We start from the raw sequence: 23,248 nt of genomic DNA, 5'->3' as shown, positions 1-23,248 counted from the left end.
TAAAAGATAAAATAGTTTCTCTTTAGCTTTCCATTGGCTACCACTGAGCAACTCTCTGAGATTGGCATTTCATGATGTATTAATTGTATACAGGGCTTCACATTGCTGGAGTATTACATTCTACAAATCTATTGTGTCTGATTTTATAAAATTATATATCAAGACCTATACCTCTGTTTTGTTGGTGCTAGTTAGCGCATCGCTCAATTCATTCATCCAAAGAATGCTACAACAGAAACTTTCTCGCTGATGAGAGCATAACTTGCTCAACTTGCTCATCTTTAAAGTCATCCAAGATTCTCTGGGCATTTTCTGATATTTATTTGGCTTGATACATTGGTCATTCATTGAACCGAGCAGTACAAGACGGTGGTGTACCGACACTTAGTGCATAAAAAAAATTCGTACCATATTGTATTGACATTGTGCTAATATGACTGGATGGGCCGGTATTCAGATGCTGACCCTTATTTCGAGGTTTCTACTATTATGCCCATTAATGTGGAAATACCTGAGAAGCATTTAATTGTAGATATTCCATTATACCTTTAATTTTCACAAGGACTGTCCAGTGCAATGGACTGAGCATTTCATCGAATATATGGCACTCTCTTGAGTTCTTGCGTCGAAAGATACCCTAAAATATCGAAGTTCCGGTAGTTTACATAATTTTTTTTCTAAAAAGTTGTATCTTTCACGTGAAAGAACGATTCGCCCTCTTTTGCATGAATCCACCGTTGGATACACGATCAAAGTTCGAGTGCTTTGTGAGATGTGCGGATCGCGGTTGAATGGTCGAGCGAAAGTAGATCGATCATTCTTTCGCTAGTTCATCCCGAATTTAGAGCACGATGGATTCAAAATTCTCCATCCAGATCCTGCCACGTACCCTCTCCCTCGAATAGAACGTGTAACAACTCGAGCATTATGTTGGACACGTGTCGTCTTCTCATCTGCTGTCGGATGTCTGAAATCCAGCTGCTGTCTCCGCTCCGTTCCGTCTTCGTCCCCAAGTTCCCACGTCTCCTTTTGTCGTCTCCATTTGTTGCCGAGTTTTTGTCATTTATTCCGTTTCTCGCGGAATAATCCGGCGGTATCTACCGTGCGCCGGCGGGGACGGCCGTTAGAACGTGAGCGCATGGCGTCGGCGGCGGAGGACAAGTACAATCGGAAGAACCCGGCGGTGAAGCGGATCCTTCAGGAGGTGAAGGAGATGCAATCCAACCCCTCCGAAGATTTCATGAGCCTCCCCCTCGAGGTAACCACCCCCTCCAGACCCTAACCCTTTAGGATCGAATAGATCTCCAGTCTGATCGGAAAGAAGCTGGTTTTTCAGACATTTCATGGATATGTTTTCTATTCTGGGGCTTAGAAATCGTCATTTCATTGAATTTTCGAATCCCTTCTTTCTATTTTAATCACAAAAAGCTACTTTTTGTGGGCTTTGCGTCGATTTCTTGGGTGGTGAAATGTCTTATTATTGTTGCATTTAACTTAGGTCTTGAATATTTCCACGAGAATGATCCGAAGGGCCTATTTCTTGCAGTTTCCTTTTTTAATACATTTTTATTTTTTAACGAAAAGTTCGAAATGTCTCGTTTTGCTTTGAAACTCGAGTCTGTTCACCAGGCGGGTCCGAACGTGGGGCTTCTTATAGACTTTTTTTTAAAATGTTTTTCCTGATTTTTAGGGTGTCTAGATATCTCATTTAACTTAGACCTTGGATATCTCTACCAAAAATGACTCCAAAAACTATTACTTATAGCTCTTTTTGGGCCTTTGATCCTTTTTTTAAAGTTTTGAAAGTGTCATGTTTTATTTTGATTCTTATGAGTCTCTGCATCAGTTTTTCATTGTTTTTTAGGGTTTCAGAAAAGGTCTATTTAGTTCAGATCTGAGTGTTCCCCTCAAGAATGGTCTGAACGAGCTACTTCCTGCAGCTTTTTTCTATTACATTCTCCAATTTCTCAGGTTTCGAGAAATCCCCTCTTTTCTCTTTCGAATCCTGTTATGAAATTGGTGTGACTAAGCTTCTCCCTCTAGCTCTTTTCAGGCAGTTCTTCTAGGACTTCGGAAAGTATCTTTTTTTTTTCTTTCTTTCAGATCTCTATTTTTTTTAACAAAATGATTTTGTAGCGTTTGAAAGTCTTGTTTGTTTTAGATTTAGAATATCTTAAGAAAATTTGTGTTGAAGATGTTTCATATGGCTCTTTTGTGGCCGTTGTCTGAAACACCGTTGTTTTAATTTTGGATCGCCATGCTGGTATGTTTTGAAGAAGTGGCTTTTGAGTGATTTTTTACCCCAGGTTTTCCTCTAGTTCCTATGCTTTCTGGAAGGGCCTATGCTTGTTAAGATTTCAGGTCTCCTCACAATCATAAATTGAAGAGGCTATTTGGGCCTTGTTATTGTAGAAAGATAAATTTTGGTTTTGCCTTGTTCCTTGATGCACCTTTTTTTTTTTCCCTGCAAGAAAATAATAGAACGATTATGGTGGTTATCTTTAAGGCATTCTATACCTGCACAAAGTGATGGAAGGAGTTTATGAATGGGACGCAGATTGATAAGTTATAGGAATGTGATGCAGAATGATAAATATATTGTTTCCATTTCTGGCTGGTAGCTATCATGGAACATAGGAATGCAATGCAGAATGATAAGTTACAGGTGCTTTTGGGCTTTGTTGGTATTGGATTTTAATTTATGTTTATCCTTGTCTTCAGGAGAATATATTTGAGTGGCAATTTGCCATCCTTGGTCCTCGTGATTCTGAGTTTGAGGGTGGAATCTATCATGGGAGGATCCAGCTTCCTGCAGACTACCCGTTTAATCCTCCTTCCTTTATGATGCTAACTGTAAGTACCTGTTCTGCTACCTAATTCCTCTAGCAAATTGCCTATATATATATATATATATATATATATATATATATATATATATATATATATATATATATATATATATCTGTTTATTTCTTGTTTGCTTCTTTTGGCTAACAAGTTCCTTTTTCTCATTTGTTCAGCCAAATGGTCGATTTGAAACCCAGACAAAGATATGCCTAAGCATATCAAATCATCACCCCGAGCACTGGCAACCATCATGGAGTGGTATGTTTAGTAGTTGGGAGATGCCTAAGCTTTCTTTATTGTCAATTGATTATGGCTTCATAGTTTTGCATATTGTCCTCTTTCATCTTCATTTAAATATATGATGTAATGTATCTGTGGAATTTTACATTAGCGGATATTACCTTTACATTGTGAATCATCCTAGAATTTGGATGGGTCATGAAAACAGAGGTGGAAGTAGAACTTTGGACAGATGGCTAAGCCAGATTCTTAGCTTTCAATAAGTTCAAGCCCATATATTGCTAGGTTCTCCAGGAAGTCTAAACCTTGATTTGTTGTGGTTTATGAACTCTTCATTTCTTTCTTTCTTATAAATTTCTTGTATAAGCACTGATTTTTATCTTCTTCCATCAAACAAGAAGATTATAGTCATTTTATAGTCATCTTGTCCATCATATTTCCTCCTAGATACTTTTGATGAGAGATTATTAGTACCTTACTACATAGATGCTCTCTTTATTCCTATTCGTCATGCATCTCAAGAACCTAATGCTAGGAATTCTGTTATATTTTCTGATTATGTATGGACTATTTGTAACTATCACCAACTAATACTTGTGAAATTATTCGTAAGTGGCAAACAATCATATCTTTATTTTTTTTACTTTGCTCCCTAATTCTGATAATTTTTCTTTTCACAAGGACGCATGAGAGAATCTTTTTGCTAAGTATGTCTATGTGCATATGTACATACATAGGTACATAGACACATATGTGCATATATGTACGTGTATTTGTACGCACACACCCACACATATATACTAGAATTTGGTGGGTGCTAGCACGTGCAATGAAAAAGAAAAAAGTTTTTTTTCAGAAGTATGGTACATTTTAGGTGCGAGATTTGCTGTGAGGAAAGCCCCTAAGGGCCAAGGCGAGGATTTGGAGTCCAATATGCACTGGACTCCTAGCTATCTTAGGCAAGGATTCAACTTTAGGGATCCTTATTTACCAAGTATTCTTAATTAGGGCCGCATTTGATGTTCTCCAAGTTTCTCCAAATCCTTCCTCACCATCCGTGTTATTTAGAACTTCCCCTCCTTCTCATATGACCTTCAACAAAAACCAAAGTACCTCTCCTTACTGGAGCCTTCTCCAATCATCATCGTACATATCCATACCATCTCAATCGATATGTATGTATGTATGCAGGTATTGATTTGGGCTTAGTTAGAGTTGCTGAGAGCTTGTCTTAGTTCAGTTCCATTGAAGTCTCTATGTATATACTGAATTGGGTTCGAGGAGCTGCATTTGGTGCGCATGGCAAATCTGATTAGAGTTGCTGACAGACTACATTTGGACAAAGGATAACTTGGTGGTTCGATTAGTTTGGTCCATGGATTTTAGTGCGGTTTGCCATGATATGACACACAATGTATGTATTGTGCTAGGGGCTAGTGCTTTTTTGGAACATGGCATTGGCATGATATTAGTGTGTTCCAGGACTGGGCATGCAACCAGGGCAATGCATGTGCATGCCGAGCATTGACATGGCATGGCATGGTATGTGATTTTCCGATGCCAAATTGGATCTTAAATTCTTGTTTTGGACTTCTTTTTTGTGTATTTTGGGCAACTCACCCATAGCCATCCAATGTGGTTGCTCTTCATATTCGTATCTATTGCATGTTCTCTGCATACATTGGTAGTAAATATTTAGCAAACATATCAGATTTCATAATATTTATGTTCTTTTGGAAATAGTGTAGTTGATTCAGCACCAAAAATTTCATAGTCTGCACTTGTTTCTGTGGTTTGTAGGCTATACGAGCATGGTGCTACATTTATTTCACTTTGTTGTTAGATATGTCATTTGACATCATGTTGTCCAATGATGATCAACAAAAGTGACATTAATTATCTCTTAATGATAAATGCAATGTTGAATGTATATTATAAGTTTATTATCGATGGGTATCATTTCATAAATAGCATGCTAAATTGATTTTTTGTAAGTTGATGTTGTATGCATTCTTTATGCATGTAATAATCAAATAAATGGTTCATATGATTGATTTTTCAATCTATTAATAAATTATACCATCCATGGCCTTATTGTGAAAATCTTAGGCCCTGATTGGCATCAATTCCAGTTTCTAGTTCCAGTTTTTGGTTTCAAAAGTAGAGAAATCGAGGCAGCAATGGCATTTGGTAACCCAATTTCTATTTTCAGTCTTTTGAAAACCCTTTCTTAGTTTTTTAAAATATCTGTTTTTCAAAGTTTCTGAAAACCAAAATCCCTTGTGGCTACCACCACTGCCTGTTGCCTATCGCTGCCACCGCGCCTTGGCCCCCACTGCTACCTGTTGTCTGCCGCTTCCATGGTGGGCAGCATTCTGTCAGCCACCATGGCTAGCTGTTTGCACCACCACCACTAGCTGACGGTGCCATCAACATGGCCAACATCTGACACCAGCAGCAATTGCCGCCACTAATCATCAGCCGCCACTGCCGTCGCCACTGGTTACCACCAGCACTGCCATTGCCACCAAACACACTGCAAGTGACTATCAAGAATTTTGAATATTGATTTTCAAAAAGAAAAGATAGAAATTGGTTTTAGTTTTCATGAAAACCAAAAATTGGAAGTGATGCCGAACACATCCTTAGTCTGTCAAAGCTTCTAAGAGGCAGCGGAGAAAATGGGAATAGAAGGGTATACTTTAAAAATTTTTTACTAGCTAACTTTGTCCTGCTTGTTGATTGTATATTTGAGGTAGCACCGAAGTTTCATTGTCTGCTCTTAATTTTTATGGTTAGTGGACTCTATGAACATTGATATCAGTTCAATTTTGTTGCTGGAAATGTCATTTGGCATTCGTGCTGTCCAATGTCTCAGCGAACAGAAGTGGAACGAGCATTTCTCAATAATAATTTCAGTTATCAATGTTAAAGCATGTCAATGACAATCTAATAAATAATTTCATATTCCTGAAGTATTTTGCATATATATTATTTCTTGTTTTCATTTTAAAAACAAAATTATAGAAACCATGAGAAGAAACATATTTAGTGCTATTGTTTTTGTTTTCTTTTTTTTTCAAAAGTCATTTTAGTTATGCCTAAAAATATGAAAGTAAAAAATTTTATCAATATTTTCAAAAATAAGAAACTCATGTTCTTTACTACCACCACTAATACCCTCGCCGCCACCATTGTTGCCATCGCTGCCACCCTAACTGTTGTTGCTGTTGACCACACCTTTGCCACATTGCTGGCGCCTCCATCATCGTTGCGGCCATTAACATTGTCGTTAATGCCTCCATCACTTCACCTTCCCCATCCTCGTCACTTTTGCCATATTGTTGGTTCCTTCGCCACCATTACCATTGCCACCTCAGCCATATGGCCACCTGCCCACCACGAACACCATCGCCGTCTCTACCACCTCTGCCGCTATTACCACTGCCTCTCCTACCATCACCATGTTTATTTTTAAAGATAATTGATTATACCAAACATATTTATATTTTTCTAAAAAAGAAAAAATTAAAAATAAAATTTCTACCCTTTCTATTTCTAAAAATAGAAAAAAGGTGATACCAAACAATACCTGAGATTTTTGTTCTAATGACCCTCAAGCCCATCCAAACACATTTTGCGAAAGTATAACTTTATTGGAAAGCAAGAAATATCAAAACATATAGATTTGCTTTGGTTTAGATATCTGTTTGGAAGTATTTGCTTGAGATATGTGAATCTTCAGAATATTATGCGATTTCTTTTTTCTCATCTTGTTTGCTTTTGAGAATCCAATTTGAAATGAATAAGGTACTTTATTTGAATTAAATAAATTATCATTTCCTGAGAAGTTTTTGAGCTAATTAAAGTTACTAAATATAGGAAAATCATGGAAGATACCTTTTCCTCTATAAATACCATGACCTTCAAGCCTTGTACCAACTACTTGGGACCGGCTTAATGCATCCTTATTTGCCAAGCATTTCAAATCAGGCCTACATCTGATTTTATGGTGAGCTTCCCCATATTGTTTCCCACAACTTCCAGCCATGTATCTTAGGTGTTCTCCTCTTCATACATTCTTTAATCAAAGTTAAAGTACCCCTTTGTGTAATGTTAGGTTCTATTATAGGGGACTGGTATGTAGTCATACAGATTTGCCAGTGGTAGATTTTAAGTTTCTGTGTTCATGAAATGGAGCTAAGAAGTTTTGCCCCTTATGATCTAGGATTCCTGTCAAGGGTTACTAAATGTAATTTAAGAGCTAGGCGGGTCAAATGTTTGACCATGGTCCGCCGTAAGCCTCGGACCAGTACTGGATCAGCGTGGAATCCGGTACCAGTAGCTTATCATTGAAGAACCGGTACGGGACTGGTACCGATTGATATGGGACCGGTATAGATCGGTACGGAACTGGTACGCACCGGTACCGTACTGGTTCGGGCCGCCACCAGTACGCCGACCGGTATTAGTACGGCGGACCTTGGTTTTGACCCTTCACCTGTTGCCTAGTATGGATAGGATCCAGACTTAGAGTTCCTGAAAACCTGTTTAACTGTTGTTCTGATCGGTTTGACAATATTAATTGCCTGGTTAAGCAGCTTAACTGACCTCGATAGAGACGTTAGTTTTATTAAAGGAAGAAATAAATGATCTGTGAAGAGTAGCCTTTGGGTCTTGATGGCTTATACCCTAAGTCCTCTAAATGTGTTAGCCCCTAAACCCTCTTAGTTCTTCTCTTCCTTGTTGCCTCAGTCAGCAGTTGACAATGCTAAGAACTAGGAAGGAAAGGCTCTGGCTGCAGAGTATAAAAGGAGTGCAGGCTGTAGGGTACTGGCTGCCAATTCCAAGGATTGGGGAGAAGGACAGGCCATGGGTAGGAGGGCAGGTGGTGAGAGATTAGGTGCCAGCACAAGGATTGGGGAGGATGGTGAGCCACAGGAAGGAGCACAGGCGGAGGGTATGGGAGGATGATGATGGGAGGAGGGCAAGGTGGAAGTTGGATTGGATCTGGTATGGGGTTTCTTTATATCTTATCTCTGTCCTGCAGTCGAATGGTGAACTCATGACCCATCTGCCTATTGGTTTTAAACATTGACATTAAATGGAGGAGACCTGGTATTTGTTATACTAGTTGTATTGATAATATGGAGAATAAATTAGCCCTTATGTTTATTTTCCTTGTTTTTTCTTTCCCTTTACCCTTCCAACCTGCTTGGTGAAGATATGAAGACTCTTAGGGCTCGTTTGGTTCGCGGGAAGCATTTTCCCTCTTAGGAATATGATTTCTGGAAAGTAGATTCCTAGGAAGAGGATGCCTAGGAAAGTACTTTTGGCATGTTTGGTTGACCATGGGAAAGTCACAGATTTCCAAAGTGCTTATGTTTGGTTGACCATCCACTTTTCTGGGAAAGTTATGTATAATTCCTATTATACCCTTAATAAAAATTAGGTCTTTAATGCTTCTTTAATGCTGAAGGGTCTTTTTGGGAAAAAATAAAAATAAAGTGATTCCCGCCTCATGGGAAAGTAACTTTTCCATGTTTCTCATGGAAAAGACTTTCCCATGAAATGTGGGAATCATATTTCCATGGGAATACAACTTTTCCATCTCTCTCCTTTGAAAACTCCAACCAAACAAAAGGCATCTCATTACTTTTCCTTTGACCACACTTTCCCCCCTTCTTTTTTCCGCGAACCAAACGAGCCCCTAGACGATTCAAATTATTTCAACATGTTCTAATTCATTATTCTTCTTTTATTCCTAGTACGTACGGCCTTGGTGGCCTTGATTGCTTTCATGCCGACAAACCCTGATGGAGCACTAGGTTCGCTAGATTACAAGAAGGAAGAAAGACGAGCTCTTGCTATCAAGTCGCGTGAAACTCCTCCCAGATTTGGAACCCCAGAGCGACAGAATCTAATAGATGAGGTTCGCTTAAATCAGTTCCTGCAGATTCCTGCTCTAAATGTTACTTCGTATCTTTTGTCACTCAGATTCATGAGCTAATATTTTAACACAGATTCACCAATACATGCTTAGCAAGGCCCCCCCTGTTCCTCAGATCCCATCGACAGCAACTACTGGTGAAGAACCAAATAATGCAGCAAGTGAAGAAGAGCAGATGGAAACTCCTGATTCCAATGCTGTGGTGCCAGCTGAGCAGCATCCACACCTGGAACTGGAGCAGAGGCTTGTGGAAGATGTGCGAGAGGTCCGTGTGAATGGCGCTGCCGGTGGGATAAGATTCAGCTTCAGTGCTGGAGTCAGGTTATCAAGAAGGGTGCCAGCAGCAGCAACAGATGAACAGGCCCAGGGGAATGAAGCAAGGGTTCGGAAGCCGCCAATGGACGACCGCTTGTTTACTTGGGCAGCCATTGGATTGACAGTTGCTATAGTTATCCTCTTGGTGAAGAAGTTTCTGAAGTTACATGGGATTGCTGCTGGTTACCTGGATATACCGTAGATTAATGCAGGCAACTAGTTTGGTTATAATAAAAAGTCATTCTGAAGCAAATGATTCAAAGTTGTTATTGTTGATTATTTTCTGACAAGAAGATATGTAAGTGCTGCTCATAGCTGTATGTATTGCCGATACAATTTTACCGAGCTACTTGCACAGGGGTGCATCATCATCATCATCCTTAAGATTATGCTGTAATTTTTATTATTTTTATTATTTTTAACAGAAGATTGTACTGCAAGTTGTTAATTGTAAGTTGTGCCAGCTGACTTTCAAATATTTGTGTACAAATTTTTCCAGAGGTCCAACAGAAGCTTAACAAAAACTAACAAAGAAATGGTCTATAGTTAGATGATCCATCAATGATCATGGTCATGGTTGCTTATGGTTGCATCACTATTAAATCTTTGCCTTTTGACAGCATCCATCTGTTCTTATTCCCCAAAAGGGAAACAGGAAAAGCATAGACATAGATAAACAGGTCCTAGATTATCTGTTCTTAATGTCGTACATCTTTTTATAGGAACATAGCAAATAAAGTCACCTGCTTTTTAACAACGCAGGTGTAGCTTACCTATCCACAAAAGGATTTGCCTTTCCACTTCTCTTAGCATCTGGTAAGTGCATCTGGTAAGTGTCATGTAATTTGTAAAACAGGTTGGTAAAATTGAACAGTAAATTCCTTTGTAGTACCAACCTATATTCGTGCTGTAGACTTTCTGTACCATCCCTGCAAGGAATGAAACCTCTTTGATCATGCTAGGAGTTATGTTTGAACTATGAAAAGGTGAGGACACAACCCATCCTTGATGCTCTTTTAGTCAATAACTCCTAAAAGAAATTTTGTTAACATGGTCTTCAGCTGTAGATGGTGAACTACAGAGATCAGTTCATCAAGAGTTCTTGGCCCAGTTATGAAAAGTGTTTTTAGTCATTGAATTTTATTATTAGCAATATGCAAATACAAATGCATATGGTATTTAAACTTGGTATAAGATCATTTAAGATGCATTGTATGACTTGAATGATATGAATGCCAAATGGTTTATCCATAACCTCTTTGTGAGAGTCTTTACCTTCTATAAGATCCATATCAGTTGTGGAACTTTGTTGCATTAGCATCACTATATAGGTTTTCTGAAGGAAATGGACCATGAATTCAGAGTTCCTAGCATTTTAGTGTGCTTCTGTGTTTGGGGCAATTATCATCTAAGTCCTGTTACTGTTGGATGAACAATTTTGTGGGGACAACTGAGGCTAATGCAAAAGCTCAGTGTGTACTCAAGTAACAGAATATATTTTATATTAACCTTTCCCTTGTGTAAGACTAACATTGGGACCAACCATCGTATAGAGGACTGTAGGGTGGTTTGCATTTTTTTTTTTTTTTGGGGATCAGCAGTATTCTGTAGCTAGTGCAGCAACATGATTTCTGTAACCTTGTATTCTTTAGTGGGAAAGGGAAGTCAAAGAAAGAAAGCAACATGGCCTGTCCACTCACGCCCTTCCCCTTGATGAAAGAAAGCTTGATTCATATCCATTTCACTATCATTTGGAACATCTCTCTCTCTCTCTCTCTCTCTCTCGCTTTGCTATGAGCCATGCGACTATAAAGAACCTATTTTCCCAGAAACAAGAAGAATATGTAGTTGAAGAGAAAGAGAAAGAAGAGCTCACAAGTTAATAGGGCAGAATGGATGGCCCCCCACCTACAGAACAAGTTCTGAAGTTTCACAAGGAGTCCAAGATAGACAATTCCGGCTCCAAGAGAAGGTTCCTTTCTCTCTTTCACTTTTTTTTTTTCCAATCTTTTTTCTCGAATTAAGGTGCTCCTAAAAGCCTTTTGATGTGTAATCTATTGTGAAACTCTTTGTTTTGCGATATAGGAAGATGGTTCAGAAGACTGTGATCACATTCAGAATTGAAGCAGATGCTGGGAAGCAGAAGGGCGAATGTCCACCTTCAGATTTTTGGTCTTGGAGAAAATATGGACAGAAACCCATCAAAGGGTCTCCCTATCCTAGGTGGTGCTCTCTTTTCCTTCAAATGATTTCTCCTCCTTAGATAACTCGATATTTTAAATATTACATGATTCTGGATACCACAAGTGATTGGAAGATATGCTGGCGTTCTCTGTTATTCTCCTAAATAATGATTTGGAAAGTGAAACAGCTGCATTTTTGTTGGTTCTCTGTTAATTATTTTGCTGCCTTCAGCTGCTAATAGTGATGTGTATCAAAATAAATAACCTAGCTTCACACACATACCTGGGGATGTTCCAACCCTTCTTAGAAGGAGGGCTGTAACCACTATGGCAATGCCCAGTAAACAAAACAGAAGTGATCTCAAGTTCTTTTCTTTCTTGGTATTTAAACTAGCTATAATATGTTCCATTCTTCTTTCAAGTGAAATCAGTAGCAATTACTTTTGCCTTTACTATTTAACCTAAACACATCAAACCTCTGAACCCAGATTTTTGATAGAGTTTGTTTGTGAACCATCATATAATAATGATAGCATGTAGCTAATCATATTGTTCCTTGTTCCTATACTAGGGGTTATTACAGGTGCAGCACCTCCAAAGGTTGTTCAGCCAAGAAGCAAGTGGAGAGGAGCAGAACAGATTCATCAGTTCTCATCATCACCTACACCTCAGATCACAATCATCCAGGCCTTCATCTCCCCTCTATCAGTCCAAATGAAACATTCCTCCAGAGTCTGTCCATTAACCATGACTGCCCCACAACTAAGACCCCAAACCAACCTAACCCCACAAGCGAAGAAAGCCTCAACAAGGAGAAATCCCCCCTCCCATCTCCACCCAAAAACTCCCAAGAGATCACCCTACACAATCCACCAACAGATATAGAAGGAGCCCATTGTCATCAACTAAATATCCTCTTTGATGAAGGGGACCCCCTCCCTTACCCCAACTCGATGACCTTCTCATCAACAGCATCAAAGACTAATGAGGAGAATGACTTCTTCGATGAGCTAGAGGAGCTGCCCATCCCTCCATCTATCACAAACTTGGTCCGAGAAAGCTTCCTCGATGAAAGGATCCTTTTCGTCCCTTCTCAAACTATATTCTAGATGGACTTCTTCATGCTGTACAAACCATGGTAGTTTCTTTTTCTTGTTTTCCTCGCTCTTTTTCCTCCGAGCGTACATAATTGTCTCTTAATCGGAAAGAAATCATCATGTGGTACTAATGATGAGAACCGCTCAACTCATAGGGCTTATATATGTGTGCATGCACATTTGTGTGTAGAAATCTTCAGTTCTATAACATACAACCTATAAATTCTTGTAAGAAAGCTCACAGATATATCTCTTATCATCAGCGACTTGTTTAATCTTTCTTGACGCTACCAAATAATCCATCATGTACTTATTTTTAAGGAATAAGTCTGTAAATTAACAATGTAGCTATAGTATTCTTTTGAGGGAACAAGGTATCTATAGTAATTGCAAATATCCAACCAAATATAGACAGTGATAAACATACACAGACTTATGTTGCACCATACGCAAAAGTTCTGATCCCTCGATATCTTTTACTTCCCTACTAATAATTATCAGGTCCGAAATTTTATTTCAATAGGAAACCAACTATATGCAAAGTGCAAACTCCAATGCTCCAGTTACAAAATACTAACAAAGAGAAGCTTCTAACCACACATGTATTGCCTTTTAATTTAAGGATGGTTTGCACTGTAACTAATCCTCTACATCTACATCATATGCGAGTATCTATTCCCGTCTGCTCTTTTCTGATTATTTTTTTTAATACAGTAACACGTTGCGCCCATTCTCAGATTTACCATTTTTTAAATTTACTTTTGCAATATTTTTACATATTTCTTTTTCAAAATATGTGAATTTTGACATGATAAAAGGATTCAGGCGTGAAACAGTCGAGTGGAAATATATTTCGATGAAGGCTTTAGATAGATTGGATTGTTGATTATAACAGTAAAGATGAATCATTCATCTGGATTATATATTCTTCAGTGCCCTTTTACCAAATATTTAACAAACAAGAGCAAACCAGTAATCAAAATTATGTTTCCTATGATATCTATTGTTTCATGGGGCCTCATCCTGAAAATTATTTCTTCACTTACCTAAAACTAGAAAACACAAGGAAAGCGTCCTAAATAAGCAGAATCTGATAGGAATCTCCTGAAAGCCAACCAAGTTTCTGGCCACCCCAATGTGTTTGCTACATGTCCTCGCTACCTCTACATCAATGGCATCTTTCTACTGCTCATTCTAGCATCTTATTCTTTGTACCACTTCCCTGACTCCTGATGTGGCAACAACAATGGCTTCGACTAATAATTGTGCTCCCTAGATTATTAAACTCTGCTCTTGTCCCACAGAGAAAAGGCTCTGATTCCAATCGATTTACTTCTCATGATTCCCCAACATGATGCATCTGAGACAAGATTTAGGGCAGTACCTCCACATAGTGTGAGGATTCCTTGAAGGGGCCATATTTTTTGGCCTGAGACATTGTCCTAGAAGCCACACATGCCACTAATTGAGCGTCTGAAGTCCAGTGCCAGTTTATTGTCATCAAGAGGCTCCATGGACCATGTGCTTCGTTATCTTCAGACTATAGACGATGCTATATGTTGCCATCTCCAGGGGACCAAGTGCAATGAACTAATGAAAGGAAAACTTTTGAAACTTTTTAGTTCAATTGTGCTTCAGGACATCAAATCATTCACCTCTTTATTTTGGATCATAAGGCCCACTCTTGCACTCACTCTTTTGGACAGAGAAATTGACCCAACAACCAGCAACAAGTCACAAATAATTCCTCGAGGCACAGTGCTTTGTAACATGGCTTCTTTCAAGAACAACCACCATTGGTGCGCCTCCTTTTGGACTTTCAGGACCATTCGTGCACTCACTCTTCTGGTCAGAGAACATCTACCAACAACCACCAATGTCACGAATAATAACTCAAGGCATAGTGCTTTACCTTCGTATCATTGCTCCTCACTCCCCACTCTCAATTTTTTTACTTAGCATTTGTAAAAAGATAATGGAATAGATAGTATTTATAATAAAGTTCTACTTAAAAGAAAAGGTAAGCTATATTAGCCACTAATGCAATAGATTACTTAATGTGATTGATTTTTTGTAGCTAAAATTCTCAACCAGAATAAGTTTTTGTTAGAGTTTACAGAACATTAAGAGGAAATAATGATAGCAAAATTGTAAAAGATTTAAGGGGAGGGAAGGGGGAAAAACTCAAACAATAAAATGATTAAAAAAATTCTAGGCTGCTTTCAGTTTAGTCATCAGCACAGCCTACACCCATTAGTAAACTGACCATCAACAGGAAGGATGGCAATCATCGTTGCCCTGGCTAAAAAAATGATTCCATCCCCCACCCCCCACCTCCTTTTACCTTTACAGTTTATCCTTAACCATTTGTGATCAGCTTGACAAATTCTTCAAATTGGCAACAAGTCAAGATGTACTTGCATTGTCAGTCTTAAAAACTATAAACCAATCATTTACCTAATCTCCATGCATGAAGGTAAGAACTGATGAATCTTCGAAGTCAGGTCCCATTCATCCTAATTGGCAAAGACTGAAGCATAAATGACAGACCATGAAATTGACACAGAAGATATCATTAGGTGTTGATGGCATGATCAACCTATACTTGACGACAACATGGCAATTAATTATATTAAACAATGGCATGTGCAATGGTTAAGTAGATGCGGACTTTAACATTATAAAGGGTGGGGGACATCAAAATGTAAGTTTTAATTTTAAAATTTGAATTTGATCCAATCAACAGTGTTTTAACAATATTCAATGCAGACGTATTCTAACAATAGAAAAAGATATTTATTCATACATAAACACTCAGTAAGTAATCTTTTTACATTAATGAAGACATTTATAATCAAATAAACATGGAATCACAGGCTTGGACAAGCACGTGGACACATTCAGAACCATTTGACAATGGCTGGATGGCAGTAAAAATCTAAAGCACAGATGACATGGCATTGTTAAATCTTACTTATATCCAAGTCTTTAAGGAATCCACAATCATGTACCGAAAGTACAGGTTTACAATCACTATAGATTAACCTGCATTTGTTGCTTTCCATGCACTTGTATGGAGGTCTCATAGCTATCTGTTGATCCCTTCATTTAAGTTTATAGTCATATCCTCCTATGTGAAACCCGAGATGAATCAAAGCTCATCAAGCTCATCAGATTATGCAGGATAACTTGATCAATTTTGCACTTATATTGGCATGGTTGGACCTGCACCTACTTGCATAACCATGGGAAATAGTATCCAAAGATAGTCCTATGAGTAAACATGGTTCCAATAATGGAAATAATACCCATTTTCTTGCTATTAGAAATGGAAATAACATCCTCTATTCGCCTAGTCCAGCCTTCTGACTCAATTTTATAATATTCGCCTAGTCCAGCCTTCTGACTCAATTTTATATTATTTTGAACCGGGTTATTAGGCTTCGGCCTGCTGTAAATCTTCTATATGTTTGATTCAATCTTAACCCATGACATCCCTGTTCAATAATCATTAACGTGATCTGAAAAGCTCTAGTTACAGAAAAGTTGTACTATTTAAAAAAGGTGGCCTAGTGCATGAGGTTCTTGCTATTGCAGGGTTCGGGAGAGTCAGATGTATAATCTTATCCCCATGTATAGAGAGACTATTTCTATATTTCAAATCCATGACTTTCAAGTTACAGTGAAGCAACCTTACTGTTGAGCTCACCCTCACACTGAATATCATTAAAACAGTGTTGATTGGATCCACTTCAAATTTTAAAGATAAAATTTACCTAAGATGTAATGTTACTGACAAAGACTTAATTGCATTATCTATACTTTGGATTCCCTAACACCAACAGAAGGATGGTCCGTCTTCAAATTGCTGTCAAGAGTACAGAGGTCATAGTCATTTAGCCTTTAGATTAAGGTTTTTCAAACTCCTATACTCGATGCAATCTCAGCAGCTGGTCAATAACGATCACCACCTGGTAATGGGACAAACCAAATTCTAGCCTCTAGGTTCAACTCACTAAAGGTGAAGTGTAAAAAAATTTAATTATTTTTCATTAATTTTAAGATAACAGGATATGACAGCCACTGAATATGAATCCAGATACCAGAATTTAAAACAGTAGAGACACACAGAAATTACCTACAATTTTTCACATTAATTTTACTATTACGTGCTTGAAAAACCAGTAGTTTATAAAGAATGATGCAATGAAAATGTGTAAACTACACATAACTTATTGGGGGGCGTCCAATATCTACACAGTAGAGCAAATGCCTAGATAAAATGATAAAGTTTAGGAAGGGTGGGAGTTCCAGGCCCCATCCTTTGTGGAATGTCAATAGTGTTTTCAAGATGTACACTACATCTCAAACATTCTTTCAATCACTACTATTTGGTGATGATATGCACTAAACTAGAAAATGAATTGAAGTGAATCAGAAGGAAAATTTACTTATGAAAGAACTGAAATGGAAAAAAAAAAACACATTTCAAAGAAACCCAAGTTGGGACAAGCACCTGATAAGTAAACTTCAAAACTTTCAAACATTGTGTCATGAAGATTGTGGTGATGATTTGTTGCGAACTACCAAACACTATAGAACATTAAAAGAAAGAACACAATCCAGGGATCAATCATTTTAGTTTTGCAATGGCATCAAAAATGCACTGTAACAATACTAAAAAAGTTGGGTAACTGTTTACTTCAGAGTTACCAGAAATATATCCGATTACTGAATTTCGGAAGCAAAACAAATATGGAGAGAACAACATTAGCAAACAAACAAGTAGATGAATGAGATACAACAAATGCACAAACAGACGTGATGGATGAATATAAACTCAAAATATTTAGAAGCTGGAACTCATGGATATCTAAATGGGTAGAGAACAGATAAGAAAAAATGAAGAACAGTAGGTCCACTCGGAGTTTGACCAATATTTAAGATAACAAGATCAATGTCTTTTGCATATCAGGCAACCACAAATTCTAAAACAAACTATAGGTCTACACTCATAAAATTAGTCAAAGAAAAAAATCATCTAGAATTTTACAGATCAAACAGAAAGGGGAAGTCCAACTCACCTCTCAATCAATTATGTCAAAATCAAGCTTGCACCCAAACAGACCTAATAGTAATTATAAGGGACCTTTTCGTGAGCTTACAGATAAAACAAGTAACAAAGCAACCTCTCTTGCAAGACACAGATCGGACAGTAAGCTCTCTTTCAGGGCAATGGATTCAAACAAGGGAAGATAAATTGAAATGCAAAAAACAGTTCTCTGGTCTGCCGTCCAGCACATGCTTGCAACATGCTGCATATAGATCAATTCTTGGTCTGCAAGTCCACAACTGTATACCCCCATATGAACCCACATGAGACAAGCAAAAATCTGGAAAGGATATATCCTTATGATTTAAAAATTGAAGCAACTTACAGGGCAAAAAAGGGAGAGAAAAAGGAAACACTTTCACAAAGAAACAGAAGGATATGACAGATATCTTTGTCATCACTAAACATATAAGCTGAATTCCAATCAGCTTAACACATGTAATAACAAAAAGAAAAAATGGGAAAAATCATCTACTTTGAGGTGGGGTTAGGCTATAATTGTCAGATTACCTGCTCCTAAAACAGCAGAACACCTACATGGTAAGAAACATCAACATGTTGTTAACGGTTAAGCATTTCCTTGAACTGCTCTATAACACTGCAGACTGCACAATGGAAGTTTAGACTTTGAATCCCGGTATTTGTATTCATTTGTACATGACGGGCCAGCACACTTCTCTCGGGGAGGTGGGTAACTGAGTCCAGAGAAAACAGAAAAGTAATCAGCCAACAAGCAAAGGCATCAAACAGTGAATGCCAACATAAAATATGCCTCTGGGTAAATGCCAACCTAATGTTGCAAAGTTGTAGATGACTACAGCATGCATCTAAACACAGCTATATCATGCATTATACAAGGAAAATATTAATGCTGGCATCATCAGAAGCAATATTTTCAAAATGAAGCACAGTTGTCTGACCTGCACGGCTTCGAGCTGAATATACACGGCAGGCCCACATCTTCAGGGAATGTAACAACTGTGCCAGTTGGTTCCCTGATCCATCTGATGTTGTTTAATGCTAATTCCTGTGATTTAGCAGCCTTTTCTTCTCGCTCTTTCTGCTTCTTTTCCTCCTTCCTCTTGTCAGAATCCAGGCCCAGTATTTTCCTGATTGCATCAGCCTGTGAAGCTCAAATATGAGTCAGAAACCAATTTTCAAGAATTTATTGATAGAGAATATGCAGTACAAATTTCGGAATATAGTATTTTTAATGAACCTCAGATTCTCGAGCTGCCTTCTCTACTTGCAATCTACGTCTCTGAGCAGCTTCTGCTTTCTTTGCTTGTATCTCTACGTCTGAAAGCTTCTCCTTTTGCTCTGCAGTTGTAAGATAAAATTAGCACCATATAAAAAAGAAAATATCTTTTGGTAATCAGTATTATGCTTCAGTATAAACTAAAAAGTAGTCCCTTACTTCTTGAAGGAGCAGGGGGCAACCCATTTGGGAACTCAATCACACTCTCGTCATTGCCACGTTTCCAAGATTGAAGCGCACGTTGGCGTGTCGTAAGAGGCTCAGTTCTGACATCAGGTGGTGAGTCTACGGATGTCTTCTCTTTCTTTCTCTTGGCCTCAGGGCCACCAGCAGAACCAGGTTCTTCCTCTTCAATATAATCTACATCATTAGATTCCCTTCCTGATCTTGGCATTTTCCTGCTCTCCTTGTTTGATCGTGATATAGCATAGTTCTCATCCAACTCACATGGTGTATTCCTCTTTTTTGAAAGTTTGGCAATTTTCTGATTCTTGACACAGCAGATCTCAGCATCTTCCTCACCATCATCAAATGCACCATCCCTAACATGTCTCTTAGGCAGCCTCTTGCTTCTACGAAGAGGTTCAGAAGCAGATATACCATGAAGCTTGTCTGTTTGCTTTCCTGGTATGCCTTCTCTCAGAGAATCATCCTTTGCCCCACGAGAAAATCTTAATCCACTGGAATCCTTCCACGCATCTCCTTGAAAGCCATTCCCCTTTTCTTGTGAATGACCATTAGAGATATCCTACGGCAAAGAAAAATTTAGGTTTAAATGTTCCACAAAATGCAGGCTTCTTGAAGAAGCAATGGTAAAAGGGCATTCAGCTCAGATTATTGTGACGTAATAAACAGAGTCTAGATATGAGAATACTCTACTAGTCAACAACTTCTTGTTGTTTTACATTCTTTAGCAAGGTGTGTGTTCATGTTATGATTCTCTGTTCAACGTGAGACGTAACAACTCTCAATTATTCACATTACTACATTCAGACAGAAAACCCTTGACTGTTGAAATTTTATAAGTTTTGTTGGCCATGGTCAAAGTTATTAAAAATTGTTTCCATATTTTTATTATTTTTTCAGAAAGTTAAACACAACACAGAGCCAGCTACCTGAGGGCTAAGCTTTTGATAATGCCGAAAAGCATCAGAAGAACGTGGAGGCTTTGTAGAAGAGCCACCATTACCAGCCTCTAAATTGGATCTTGCATGTATCGTGTGTGTGACTCCACCAACTTTGAGTTTCACCTTTCTCAGCTTGTTCTCAGCCGATAGACTTTGAGCTCCCTCAGGCCGATACATATCATGACCATCACCACTCCTGCCCAGGCAGCCATCTGGAGATTTTAACTGCATTTCAAAGCTCTCTTTAATTTTATCTGAGCTTTTCCAGTTACCTGGAGTGAGTGCACTTTCACTGCAATGCTTCAAATCAGGTCCATTCTCACCTTCCGAACAACCACTTCCATAGCGACCATCATCAAAACCCCCAGATGTCTTGTCATCCCTCTTAACCTTCTTTGAAGATGTTTTATCTCTAGTTTTGTTAACAGATGACCTCCTTGGAAGACGGTTGTTTACATAAACCTCTTTCCTCCGGAATCCAGCATCACTTTCTCCATTCTCATCAGGAGAATTTTTTCTTGAATTGTTTAAAGGATATGACATATCGTGATTCTCCATAATCAGTTGTACCTCAGGCCGAGGCCGCCTTGAAGTAGCACTCCTCTGCTTCTTCATTACAGCACTCACATAATTGAATCCAGAGCCTCCAAAGCCCTCCATAGCAATAAATTCTACTTAAAACATAGAAGTACCAATAGTTTATTATAAATCTGATGATCAGAAGGAAAACCCAAGAAATTAGTGACCAGTTGAGTAATGGGAAGAAAAAGAAAGAAAGAAATTTGCCAACTAAAATCTGGAATAGCATCATCAATCAACCAGAAATAAACATTAACAAAGACTTAAATAGATAGCATTTACAAGCCAAAAGCAATGCAAACAATCAAACTATCTATTATAGAAAAGGAATGTTGACTTTAGAAAAAAAACATAATGCAACCAACCATACTCAACTCAACTAAGTCTTAATCCTAAATTAGTTGGAATCAGTACATAAGTCCTTTTTTCTCCATTCCACTCGATTTAGAACTATACATATGATTTTCGGTCTACCTCTAGCCCTCTTCTTTTCAACATATCAAATAACTCCCTCATACTGGTACAACTCTCAGCCTATGTATACATATCCAAACCATTTAAGTCTTCCCCTCAATTTATCCTCAATTAGTGCCACCTCCATCTTTTTAAGAATAACTTCATCTATCATTCTATCTTTCTTATATTACGATATATCCATCTCAACATTTTCATTTTGGTCACATACTATCCTAGTTACACCTCTTCATTTACGCTTCAATCTCATGGATAACATCCTCTTTAATCTTCCCTAGTCAATAATCAATTAGGAATTTTATGATCTTCAATTTGCACTCCATTTTTATTTTTATCTCTAATTTTATTAAAACCGCATCTCATGTATTCCATCTTGATTCTACTTAATCTAAAATCCTTGGATTCTATCGCACTTTTCTGTAATTCCAGTTTATAATTAACCCCGATCTTAGTTTCATCCACTAAGACTACATCATCTACAAACAAAATGCATAAAAAAATATCATCTTGAATATGCCTAATAAGCTCATCTATAACTAGCCAAAAAAGATGAGGACTTAGAGCAGATCCTTAGCGTAAATCTATTGTGATTGAAAACTCACTAATATTACTACTAGTAATTTTCACAGTAGCAACTGATCCATTATAAAATCAAACATATGAGCCTTTAAATAGATTGACAGATTCAAGTGAACACCTAAAACATCAATATAATTAGGCTACTCTTTACCAATATCAACAGGTACAGATCGAAACCAAAGAATAAACGTAGATTACCGATGCCAAAGAAAGTTCGAGAATATAAGGAAACTTGAACAAATTTCAACATTATTCCAAGAATATAGGAAGCCTTGCAGACAAATAGGAAGACGTACCACAAGCGACCAAGTATACAAAATGTCCCAACATGGAACATCTTGTGAGGCCAAAAGCAATGCAAGTACGAAAATCAAAGCCAAGCAAGGAATTAACCACGAGAAAGCATGAAATCAACCCTGAAAACATGAAGGCCGTCCAAAGATTCTAAAGAACGCCAAAGAATCTACCAGCATTAGGCCAGCAAACAATTATACCGACAACTACGTATCAGAACTCGGAAGAAATTAAACAAAATTGCCAAAACCTGAGAGAAAACCTGATCAAAGTCCACGATTTTCACCAAAACACAGACGAAACCGGCAAAAGCAAGACCAGAAAATGCAGCATTTCGAGAAACTCGTTCCAAATAGAGGCCTGAATTCCTTCCCCAAAACCCAATAAAACTTCTGAAAAAATCCAATGAGGCATAAATAAAGCCCCAATCTTGAACGTGAACAAACAAAACGAACACCAAAATCTCAGAATCCACCGAAAACATAAAAAAGAACCGACTTTGATCGATCAATCAACGAGAAAGAGACGAAATCAGAATCCCGAGATGCATAAAAGCCGTAAAAAATCGATATCCAGAAACAACAGAACCTCACCTCTACGACGATATCAGGAACCCTAGATGCCGGCAAGCTCGATTCGAAACGAAAAGACGCGAGAGAGTAGCAAAAACAGCCAAAAAGAGGGAGGATCGGGAGGGGAATTGTGGGAAAAGCCTCTGAAGGCGGATGTCGAGAGATACAAGGGAGAGAGATACAGGGTTAGAATGCAAAGAGGGGAGGCTTCTCTATTTCTTCCTTCGCGTCCCCTCACCTCTAACCCTTCACGCCTCCTCTTCCTTGTCTCTCTAAACCCAAGAAAACCTTTACATAACAAAATTTTAAAATAGATACAACTACAAACTTATTTTAATTTTTTTTACTAGTAAGTTTAGCACTTTGCGGTGCACAAGGAAATGAGGAATGCAATCTATTTTTATTATCCAATCTATTTAAAGAATTTTTATTTTTTCTCTTTACTAATAAATCTAGCACTTTTGCCATGTAAGAGAAATGCTATCTACTTTTATTTACCAATCCACTACATCACTATTCCATAACTTTGATTATATTTTATATTCCATTTTAAATAGAAATTTGTCATAGTGATTTGATAATGTTTTCTAAATCAAATAAAATTAATATAGGGTCACAAT

General features: G+C 38.0%; 3 protein-coding genes across 6 annotated transcripts; 2 read left to right on the top strand and 1 right to left on the bottom strand.

Annotated features, from left to right (window-relative positions):
* The first annotated feature begins 990 nt into the window (after window positions 1–990).
* Window positions 991–9,835, top strand: LOC103723397 (ubiquitin-conjugating enzyme E2 32). 2 transcript variants are annotated; one of them, XM_026800076.2, is made up of 5 exons: window positions 991–1,258; window positions 2,722–2,853; window positions 3,021–3,105; window positions 8,856–9,019; window positions 9,153–9,835. In XM_026800076.2, exons 1-5 carry the CDS (start codon window positions 1,139–1,141, stop codon window positions 9,552–9,554), a joined length of 903 nt encoding a protein of 300 aa, XP_026655877.2. In that variant the 5' UTR covers window positions 991–1,138; the 3' UTR covers window positions 9,555–9,835. The 2 variants fall into 2 exon arrangements, with proteins under 2 accessions (XP_026655877.2, XP_008812524.2); XM_008814302.3 differs by having other exon boundaries at window positions 994–1,258; window positions 9,111–9,835.
* Window positions 9,836–9,926: 91 nt separating this feature from the next.
* LOC103723396 (probable WRKY transcription factor 35) lies at window positions 9,927–12,979 on the top strand. The gene is made up of 3 exons (XM_008814301.4): window positions 9,927–11,324; window positions 11,438–11,575; window positions 12,107–12,979. The coding sequence occupies exons 1-3, from the start codon at window positions 11,245–11,247 to the stop codon at window positions 12,642–12,644; spliced, it is 756 nt and encodes a 251-aa protein (XP_008812523.2). The 5' UTR covers window positions 9,927–11,244; the 3' UTR covers window positions 12,645–12,979.
* Window positions 12,980–18,024: 5,045 nt separating this feature from the next.
* On the bottom strand, window positions 18,025–22,916 carry LOC103723395 (eukaryotic translation initiation factor 5B-like). Of its 3 annotated transcripts, XM_039124314.1 has the most exons (7): window positions 22,650–22,916; window positions 20,403–20,840; window positions 20,119–20,342; window positions 19,163–19,751; window positions 18,965–19,065; window positions 18,666–18,868; window positions 18,025–18,440 (listed from the first exon to the last, which is right to left on the bottom strand). In XM_039124314.1, exons 2-7 carry the CDS (start codon window positions 20,788–20,790, stop codon window positions 18,314–18,316), a joined length of 1,632 nt encoding a protein of 543 aa, XP_038980242.1. In that variant the 5' UTR covers window positions 20,791–20,840; window positions 22,650–22,916; the 3' UTR covers window positions 18,025–18,313. The 3 variants fall into 3 exon arrangements, with proteins under 3 accessions (XP_038980242.1, XP_008812520.2, XP_008812521.2); XM_008814298.3 differs by having other exon boundaries at window positions 20,119–20,801; XM_008814299.3 differs by having other exon boundaries at window positions 20,119–20,840; window positions 22,650–22,915.
* Window positions 22,917–23,248: the final 332 nt, after the last annotated feature.

This window comes from Phoenix dactylifera, chromosome 1 (assembly GCF_009389715.1).
Source record: "Phoenix dactylifera cultivar Barhee BC4 chromosome 1, palm_55x_up_171113_PBpolish2nd_filt_p, whole genome shotgun sequence".
Classification (NCBI taxonomy): domain Eukaryota; kingdom Viridiplantae; phylum Streptophyta; class Magnoliopsida; order Arecales; family Arecaceae; genus Phoenix; species Phoenix dactylifera.
The sequence above is the reverse complement of the archived record's forward strand: the minus strand, read 5'-3'. Positions and strand labels throughout refer to the sequence as shown.

Coding starts and splice junctions, on each gene's coding strand:
- LOC103723397 (XM_008814302.3), top strand. CDS start 1,139: ATGGCGTCGGCGGCGGAGGACAAGTACAATCGGAAGAACCCGGCGGTG. Junction 3,106..8,855: donor CTGGCAACCATCATGGAGTG/GTATGTTTAGTA, acceptor TTTTATTCCTAG/TACGTACGGCCTTGGTGGCC. Junction 9,020..9,110: donor GACAGAATCTAATAGATGAG/GTTCGCTTAAAT, acceptor ATTTTAACACAG/ATTCACCAATACATGCTTAG.
- LOC103723396 (XM_008814301.4), top strand. CDS start 11,245: ATGGATGGCCCCCCACCTACAGAACAAGTTCTGAAGTTTCACAAGGAG. Junction 11,325..11,437: donor AATTCCGGCTCCAAGAGAAG/GTTCCTTTCTCT, acceptor TTTGCGATATAG/GAAGATGGTTCAGAAGACTG. Junction 11,576..12,106: donor AAAGGGTCTCCCTATCCTAG/GTGGTGCTCTCT, acceptor TTCCTATACTAG/GGGTTATTACAGGTGCAGCA.
- LOC103723395 (XM_008814298.3), bottom strand. CDS start 20,790: ATGGAGGGCTTTGGAGGCTCTGGATTCAATTATGTGAGTGCTGTAATG. Junction 19,752..20,118: donor ATCAAAAGCTTAGCCCTCAG/GTAGCTGGCTCT, acceptor TCTTTGCCGTAG/GATATCTCTAATGGTCATTC. Junction 18,869..18,964: donor AGGCAGCTCGAGAATCTGAG/GTTCATTAAAAA, acceptor TGAGCTTCACAG/GCTGATGCAATCAGGAAAAT.